The sequence below is a fragment of the Phaseolus vulgaris genome, chromosome 8, assembly GCF_051622355.1.
Source record: "Phaseolus vulgaris cultivar YP4 chromosome 8, ASM5162235v1, whole genome shotgun sequence".
Classification (NCBI taxonomy): Eukaryota; Viridiplantae; Streptophyta; class Magnoliopsida; order Fabales; family Fabaceae; genus Phaseolus; species Phaseolus vulgaris.
This window is the reverse complement of record NC_143505.1, coordinates 12,747,596-12,757,916: the sequence shown is the minus strand read 5'-3', so window position 1 is coordinate 12,757,916 and position 10,321 is coordinate 12,747,596. Positions and strand designations below refer to the sequence as shown.

The following is a 10,321-nucleotide window of genomic DNA, read 5'->3' as shown; positions in this document are numbered from 1 at the left end:
AACATCTACATCAAACACACTAAGGCTAGGTGGAGATGAGCTTCATCCATCTTCAACAGTTTTTAGTTTTTTTGCAGGTACTATCAAATTCAAACAGAACAACACAAGCAAACCAGGGATTTGTCTTCATCAAATAGGGGGAGCATTTTCAAAATCTGAAAATCAACTAAAACAGTTTTGTAACTTGGGCATTTTCATTCCTTTGGCTTTGATTCTTTATTGGCTTTCTCATACCTTCAAAGTTTGTGAAAAATGTTTATAAACAGTTCACCCTCCCATCTTGTTTTAGGCCTACAATTCTAACATTTGCTACATATATTTTCTCTCTAAATTTAGTAAATTTTCTTTATATATTGTCACAGCTAATTTAGGAAGAGGAAATTTATAATAAAACAATTTTAGACTAGCATTCAAAATATAACTACTTTTCATTGATTTTTACAATAATTATTTTTAAAATCGTATTTATATAATCATTTAATTAAATGATCGAATAGAGTTGTTTATATTATTAGTGCATAAAACTGTTTTTTTCTATTTTCATATTTTAAATAATAATAACTCTAACTTTGGTTTTTGCAAGAAAGTAGTGCAATTCTTTTCACAAATTACGATTTTGGGTTTTTTTTTTTACAAAAATGGGTGTAGACGACCTTAAAGTGAAAATCGTGTCCTATGGATACAAATTTAGATTGAAAAAGACTCCACGTGAAATTCGTACTCTACCAGGGCGATTTTTTCAATTTCGTTAAACAGAAGTCGTATAACACCCTAACAACTTTCTTAAATTAACTTTAAGTGAAGTTCGACATGACCCAGCTTCGGTGTAAAATAATACAACTAAAGTTATACTACCTCTGTATGACTTCAGTAGTATTATTTTATATTGAAATCGTACGAATCATGTATGACCTCCCACTACAAAATATTTTGTATAAAGTGTCGGTTATTAATAACCGTCACAATTTGCCGTATAATACGACATTTTACTAACAACCAAAATTATCCTTTAGAGTATATCATTTTTAACTGTCATAATTATCCTTCAAAATAAATATCCTGCGTTTGCTTTCCCTCCCTACACCATTCCTCTATATTCTCAATTTTTTTTCTAAAACTTGTTGGAAACTGATTTTTTTTTTTTTTGAAAAAGTGCTTTCACTCTTTGGAAACCAGCGTTGCCTCCCCCTCTCTGCTAACTCTCTTCCCTCTCTCTCTCTCAGCTAACGTGACCTTGACAAAACCCTCACGCGACGTTCACGAAACCCATACGCAACCTTCACGAAACCCTAACACTCACTCCTCTGTCTGCCATTGCCGCCTCTGCGCAAGGTTGTTTTAGGTTTGTGCTCGCGCACCCTAAACCTCTGTCTTGGAAATCTATTGTTCGAAATCATTATAGGTTGAAATTGTTCGAAATCTAACTTATGATTCTTGATTCTTGTTTATTGATTGTGCAACACACACTCGCGACCTTCACGAAATGCTCACGCGACCTTCACTAACCCTTCCTCTGGCGTTCACGAAACCCTAATGCTTACTCCTCTGTCCGCCATTTCCGCCTCCGCGCAAGGTTGTTTCAAGAAACCCTAATGCACCCTAAACCTTTGTCTTGGAAATATATTGTTCGAAATCGTTATTGGTTGAAATTGTTCGAAATCTAACTTCTGATTCTTGTTCATTGATTGTGCTTTTTCTTTGTACAGTGAACCGAGTTTTGAATTTTGATGTGCTTTTGCTTTGTACAGTGAACCGAGTTCTGAAGTGTACCTCAAATTCAAGGCCTACACGTTATTACCTACAAGTTCCCGAATTCTACTCCCATGATTTGTTTGTATATTGTTTTCTAATTTAATCCTTTTGTAATCACTACTTCTCATTTTATTCTAAGAAATAGAAGGTGATTAAGAAATAGAAGGTGAAAATAACATTAAGTTTTACCAGAATGAAAAAGGTGTGTAATTTGTGAAAGGGCAGAGCAGATGATGGTAACGGAAATGAAGTATATGTTAATTTTGCTATTGTGTTTTTCTTTTCATTTAATTACTTTCATTGCAGATACATTAATGTATTATACTTTATAGATGAGCATGGAGTTACTCAGAAAATGAAGCTCAAGGTTAGGGATGCTCACAACTTGCCTAGTGGAATACGTGTGGTTGTCAACTATGATGACAACTTTCATCCCATTGGAGAAGCATGTGGTTTGCTTGTTGGAGTTTATGGACAATTAGCAGGAAATCTTATATTGTTGCCTATAAGTTTTGAAAGTTGGTCATTTGTGCCTGATACTTACAAGGATACTATATGGGAGAGCACACTGAAGGTAATTGACCCTACATTCAATACAACATATAATATGTACATTCTTATTTTTTATTTTTTTTAATATATATATGGACTAATTGTTGTATTATTTGAAGACTCGTTTTTGCTTCAAGGTAAATGAAGACCTCACTAAAAGAGATGTTATGTTCAAAATTGGAAAATTATGGAGGGAGTATAGATGCAACATCTGGAATGAATTCTATGACCCACTATTAAGCATAAATGACCTAATAAAGAATATTCCAGATGGTCTTAGCATGGAGCAGTGGGCTATATTTGTGGATTATCGTCTCAAGCCTTCCACAGTGGCACTTACTTTTCATTTCATGTATTTTCACTAAGCTTGATTTTAAATTTGCATAAACTGATTTCATTTTACTTTGTAGAAACTGTGTAATAGGAATAGAGATATAAGAAAGAAACAAATTATTCCTCACACTGGTGGTGTTATGCCATTGTCAAGAAGGAGGGATAATTTGGTACATTTACTTATATATAGCTTTGTGAATTTGGCATATATTTTGATTTATAATATATTATGAATTTTTGTAATTATATTATCCTTTTTGGAATGTATAGAAAATTGAAATTGGTAGGAACATTGGTCGAGCTGAGATGTGGAAGATCACACACAAGAGGAAGAATGACACATATATTAATGATGAAGCTATGGACATTGGGGTAAGTTATAATAACATATATCAATTTTTGGTTATTTTGGATACTGTCTTGGACTATTTTGGACACTGTTTTGGGAACATATTGTCTCTGCCATGGGGATATACTATTTTGGACAGTTTTGGACTATTTTGGATGTTGTCTTAGACTATTTTGGACATTGTTTTGGACTGTTTTGGGAACATATTGTCTCTACCATGAGTATATACTGTTTTGGGCTATTTTGGATATTGTCTTAGACTATTTTGGACACTAATTTAGGAACATATTATCTCTGCCATGGGTATTAATTGTTTTGGGCTATTTTGGATGTTGTCTTGAACTATTTTTTACAGGCAGTTTCTTCTTGCACCCCTACGTTTTTCTTCCTGCACCCCTACAATGTTATGCAAAGACTAAACTGTCCTTATTATTTTTTAAAAACCCTAAAATGCCCCTAATTCCTAAAAACCCTAAAACTCTCACTTTCATTTTCTTCCTCCCAGCGCAGCCGCAACTCCCATTCCAGATCTTCATTCCATGCGACGCCATTCCAGAACTCCACATCTCTTTATGCTTTAGGGTGATATTGTCAACTTGAAGGTAAGTAAAATTTATGGTTTTTGGATCTCTACTTCTATCTTTTTTTTTGGATTTTCGTTTCTATACTTCATCTATAATATTTCAAATAATGCACTCCAGTAGTTTTACGGAATAAAAAATCCGTATATGTTTTTTTCACATTCCGAATTATGGAATCCGTAGAAATTTTGGATTGATGTTTCCAGTAAAATTTTGGATTTCTATTTCCGATAATATTTCGGATTGATGAATCCGTAGCACATTATTCAATTCTGGATTGATGAATCCGTAACACATTACTCAATTCCGGATTCATCAATCCGTAGCACATTACTCAATCCCGATCCTACTTCTCTACCTTGCTCCGCACAACTACAAAGACCCTGCATGCACCAACACCTGAGATGAATGAAGAAGATGAACAGTAGCAAAGAAAATCCAGGGCCCCTTTTCAAATAATAGATCAAGGCCAGTTTTGGAATTTTAAAAATTGTGGGGGTGCAGGAAGAAGAAGACTTTTTTACATTGCACAATAAACAGTTGATCACAGATATAAAATGTGACGGTTATAAACGCCAAGGTATACGAAAATAACTGTCACCACATACATGTTTTTTTGCAGTGTCCACTCTAAAGTCGTTCACATGGTATACGACTTACTCATTTTCGTATAAAAAAAAAAATTACCCAAAATCATAATTTGCAATACTTTGTAAAAATCTCTAAATTCGCTCTTTCCATTTTCCTACAAATCCATTTAGGTCATAATAGTATCAACTTATATCATACTTTTGTGAAATTAAAAAGAAAAAGTAAAAAAAAAATAGTTTCAGGAGGTTTACGAGTAGGGACCTTGTAGGTCCATTGATCAACACTGGGCCAAGTAAGGTCCACTAACCCTAAAATCCAAAACCCAATTTGAAGTATATCCTGAATGCGTGAATCCACCATGTTTCATAGTTCAACGTCCTTCAAGTTTTGTTTAATATCTAAGGAAAAGGAGGAAATATGGCTCTCCTATTTTATTTGTATGGTTTGATGATGAAAGGAAGAATAAAGATGGCACATAACAAACTGAAAGTGCTTCTTCCCTTGACTTGAGTTGAGAAATCCACCACCATAGTAGTAGCTAGATGGTTCAAATTTGGTGAAGAATGAAGATGATTGGGGACAGTAGCATGTGGGAAGAGGTGGAAGATAGGAAGAATGCACGTATAGGAAGGGTAGACCCTTAGTAGTGAGTGATGAGTGTATTAGTGCCTCTTCAGAGACTCAACCTTCAACGTGGACCCTTCTTTGTGCAATCTTCCCTTTTCTTTTGTCACCATTTTCAATTCATGCTAATGGGGGACCCCTTCCCATTATTATAAACCTTACTTACCCACTTTAATTAATCAACCATCACTCTTTTCACCATTTTATTCTATTCTCATTTGGCCCCATTCATGGAGCTTATCCCCTATTTCAATATCTCAACTTGTGGGTCTCCCCTTACATTCTCTTAACCTCTTTATCCAAAACTTCAAAACCCAAAAGTTTTCAAAAAAATCCTTATCCAAAACATGTGTTTCATATCCTTTTCACAACTCCTCTAGTGTATATCCCATCACGCCATTTCTTATTCAAAACACTTATGACAAATCATTTCCAACAATACATTCGCACTCAATGATCAACCGTTTATTGCGCAAATAAAAGGATGCTTTTATTTTTATTTTCATTGCATACCTAACCCCATAATTTCATATTCATTTAAACTTTTTATTAACTTAAACATCTGTTTAGCAACTAGTTGGAGCCCTCAAAACTATTCTTTATAACTCACTCTCTTTTCAGTAAAGGCATGTCATTGTTTTCTGTAACAAGTTAACAAGTGGAATTTTGGTTTAACAAGAACCATGAATGATTAATAAAAAGAAATAAGATGATTACTTTTGAAATGTACTAAACAAATTTGTTAATAATAGTAAAACTTTTGGATAAGATGATAATAGAAGGAAGGATCTGAATTGATATTGCAAATAATGTTATGTGGTTGATCTATCTTGACCAGTGTGCCCTTTTGAAATTCCAAATTTAGACTATGAGTGTCTTTGTCTGTCCAATTCTTCCGAATGGCTTTCCTTTTTCTATTGTATGTGTTAATAATGGGAAGGAACAAATGATGAGGTATTTTAAGGTGGTATCTAAAGAAGAGCAAAGAAGGGTGACCTAGTTTAGGTCCAACAAGATAAAAAGTTAAGGTCACATTCACATAACAATAAGTCTAATCCCCATGAAAGAAGATTCAAGATTTTGAAAATCATATATACTTTCTTCTAGTATCATATATATTTAGGCATCCTCACATGCTGTAAAAACATCCAAATAATCAAAGTTATAATGCTTCAAATAATACAATTTCAATTCAAATTTAAAAGTTAAAAAACATAATTTCTTTCACACACTCTATTTTCGTCTTTAAAAACTAACACAACTTAAATCTGTCCAAATCAATATTCAACCAAGCTAAATAAATAAATAACGAAAAATAAATAAAATACATTAGCGTCTCTAATACTTTTATCTATATTTTAATTAACTTTTTAATAATCCATTTTTTAAAAATTTTAATTTTAATTCTTTAACATATTAATTATTTTTTCATAAATAAGTGTATAATAAATAATAAAACATATAATAATATTTAAATGTAATTATATTTAAATTTATTTTAGTATGTATTTTTTTTAGAACAAAAGTTCAACACCTTAAAGTTTTAATTAAGTGTAAAAATTATTAAGTGTAAAACATTATCAAATTTGATTTGTAAGACGACAACCTTATTCAAACATCATATCATGTAACATGGAAGTGTTCTGTTTTACATATAATACAACAATCTACAATCTTGTTTTTGTTTAGGTCTATCTAGAAATAGATGCGATAAGATGATAAACATATAGAAGTAAGTTAATCTCGTACCTCACAAAACATATATGTTTATTCTATGTTGTAGGAATTGTCTTCCACTTTCGTTTGCCAAAGAGATTCATTAAAGATGTAAGTTAAATTCAACATTAAAGATCTTTTGGAGTTCGAGCTAAAGTTGTTTTTCTTCAGTAATTCCTTAACATTGAGCATTGACAACTCTCAATATGCTATTTGTTCTATACAACTCTGCACAAATAGGCAAAGTCAAGGCAAGACACATTGCCCAAGGAGAGATAACCATATCCAGCTATTTAGAAGATTAAGTAACTTAAGAAAAGCACTTAATGTCATTTGATGCATCCTAATCAAGCAAGCTCTTCTGATGCAAAAGGGAGATCCAAAAGAGTCGGATTTGTTCACCGACCGGAAACAATCTTTCAATAAATATTTTTTAAGAGAACCTATATAAAACAACTTAAGAAAAAGGAGAAAGAGACCAACTATGTTATATAGTGCAAGAACATTGCTAAAAAATTTTAGCCAACAAACAACTTCAGAAAGAACATTAGTAATGTTTGTTTCAGCATGCTAGAAGACACGACGAAAATCTTATATCCATCAACAAACAACCAACCTCTCTAGTGAGCAAAAGCTTGTAATCAATTGATAACACTTATACAACCTATACATCTTAGTTAAAGGTGATTGTTTGGTAGGGAATACTCGATTATTAGTTAGGAGTAATTGTTGTTCAAATAATACTTAGTTAAGTTAGGAGTGACTTGTTAAAGAATACTTGATTTAGCCAGATGAATGACTAGTTAAAAGAATACATGATTAAGTGATGAGTAGTTTGTGGAAAGAACCCTTGAATGGGGTTAGTCAGGAGTGGTTGTAAGCTGAAAGAATAATCGTGTTAATCCAGGAGTGACTTGTGAAAGAATATTGGAACAGGGTCAACTAAGAGTGAACCAAAAGAATACTCATTAAGCCAAGAATAACTTATGTAAAAAATATTCAAGAGGTTAGCAAGAGTTACTACGAGTCCAAATAATACTCACTTTATACTTCGCATCATTAGTTTGCTTAGTGAAACTCAATTTGTTGATTGAGAACCAAATGTAGTTTGTTGCAACAAATGAACTAGTATAAAAATACTCTATATATTTTCTCTTTATCTCTACTTTTTTATATTGCATGTTATTTACATTTGTAATAACGTAGAGGAATACTTGTTAGATGATCAAGTGCATGTAAATCGCTTAAACTAGTAAATAAGTTAAGAACTAAAGTTGCATATGTTACACTTGATCAAACATAATTTCTAGTGATAGATTACTTAAATATATATAACCTTGTTTGACTTACTTCATTAGATGTAATTATTTTCAATTAACCTCTAGATATATGAAATTATTATTTGAACCGTTCCCACAAGCCGATACTACCAAAAAGTGTCCATCCTTCGACTCCCACCAACTGAATAACTTCATCTATGTGATTCTATTATATCAATAGAGTCAGGATCGTCTCATTCACAGGACGATCATAAATCAATACACCCTAATAACAATCTCAACATGGTATTTCCTTTCCTGAAAATACTATGTCTTGATCACACTTTCACCTCATTACATACATCATTTAACACATCAATGCACCATTCAATCACATCATATTTTAAACTTTCTAAACAATCCAAATATATTTCAAAAGTCACTTAAACACATAACTAAGTTCTAAATATATGCTCTCTAAATCAAACATCTCATTTAAGTAATTCAAAAACAGTTCAACTCATTTATATCATCATTCAAACACTTTCACTTCTCAATCACAAACACTTTCAACAAATTAGTCACCTTAAAATCAATACAAAAGATTCAAAATCTACCATTCCAATCAATATATTACTTTACTTTTCAAAAGAGACAATCCTGCAAACAAAAATTGAAATTGGTGACCACGTCACCCCACATCCAAATCTTCTAACCTAGGGTTATATTTTAAAAATAAAATTAGCTTCCCTTACCTGGACTTGAGCATATGCTCACTAAGAGCTCCAACCCACCAAAAGTTTAAGGATAACCTAACCTGCACCACAAAGTCCTTATCACAAATCCAACTATATCACTAGGACCCTTATGAAAATAAAAACTCACATGCAAACTTAAACTAAAAGACAACCCTAACCAAATCAAAACCAACTCAAAGGAAAATGAGCCAAGAATGAACTTACTCTATATGGGATTTTGATCGGGCAATCTCGCAGAGTTCACTTCCAAGAGTCCAATGACAGACTCCGATCGTCAAACTGATGAACGAGGATGTTAGAATATTAGAGAGAAGGGAGAGTAAAGGAAAAAGGGAACAAAAATTAACTTACTTTATCAAAGATTCTGATCAGGCAGTCGTGTAGATCTCGTTGTCAGGAGTCTAATGGTGGACTCCGATCGTCAAACTGATGAGCGAGGAGGTCAAAATCTTAGAGAGAAAAGAGAGAACAGGACAAAGAAACTTCTAGAGAGATGGTGGTTCTTTTCAAATGAAACCTAAATAACTAAATTTCTATTTATATAGCTTTTTCCCTTTCAATAATAAAATATTTAGGTGTCATTTTCTAAAACTATTTTTCTCGGTCCTTACAATTCAACCATTATTTCATGCATTTTTTTTGTTTTTATATAATTCTACTCTCTATTAAAAATGCTCTCAAAATAATATGCAACTATTTATATAAAAACTAATTAATATCTAAAAATAAAATTTAGATTACTAAAAAAATAAATAAAAATAAAAATATTAAATATATTAATAATTTTAATGAACTCATAATATTATATTAAAATTTAATATTTAATTATTTTAAATAATATCAATTATAATTCTAAGGTTATAAACAGTTAATAATATTATTATAATTAAATTTTAAAATAATTATTATGTAAATATATTCAATTGTATATCTTTTTTAAATAAAGTAAAACTTTTCTAAAAAGATAAAAATTTTCTCTGAAGTGTGGATATTTTAATTATAATTATTAAACATATTAATGAAGAGAAAAATAGATGATTTTATACTGTTTTTATATTGGAATAGTTATAATAATTATTATTATTATATATATTAATTAATGAGGAGGAGAAAGATGAGTCTAATGTTTATAAATGTTAATGATTTTCTAAGAGAGAATTAAATGCACCTATCACCTCATTAAATTTAAATAATTTGAAATATTAAAATTAAGAGATCATTTCTTAGTAAATAGATCCATGTTTTATAAAAATTATATTTCCCATTAATTAAAAATCATTTTAATAATTTTTTTTGAATAATTATTATCAAAATAGACATTTTATCATATATGACAAATAATATCTTGCTATTAGAATATGCGTTATAAAATTTAAAATTCTTAACCTTAAAAATTGAAAAATATTTTTTTATGCTTTTATCAACAATTAAAAGTTATTAGAATATGAATAGATTTCTTATTACAATAAAAAATGTTAAAATAATATTAAATATATATATATATATAAAATAAGACCCATATAAAATTAACTAAAATATTATATAATAACTCTTAGGGATTATTTAAATATTTTGTAAAATTTAATTGACCTTGAACTTGGAAATAATGGTTCAGAAACAAGTCAAAAGTGAAGGTCTGCAAGAAAACAATGGGCAAAAGGGTAGGTTTGTCATTATCCAATAAGGAGAGTAAAAGATTGGGATTTTGCTTTTAGGCTCCATCTAGTGGACCCACCTATCCACGTGGCATTCATCTGTTGAGCCTCTTGACACTATGAATGTCTCTTGAAGGTGATCAAACAGAGA

At 31.0% G+C, this 10,321-nt stretch overlaps 1 protein-coding gene across 1 annotated transcript; it reads left to right on the top strand.

Annotated features, from left to right (window-relative positions):
- Positions 1–1,533: 1,533 nt before the first annotated feature.
- On the top strand, positions 1,534–3,207 carry LOC150025429 (uncharacterized). Its single transcript, XM_090294023.1, has 7 exons — positions 1,534–1,573; positions 1,707–1,830; positions 2,059–2,326; positions 2,442–2,633; positions 2,715–2,807; positions 2,908–3,009; positions 3,154–3,207. The coding sequence occupies exons 1-7, from the start codon at positions 1,534–1,536 to the stop codon at positions 3,205–3,207; spliced, it is 873 nt and encodes a 290-aa protein (XP_090150149.1).
- The last annotated feature ends 7,114 nt before the right edge of the window (positions 3,208–10,321 follow it).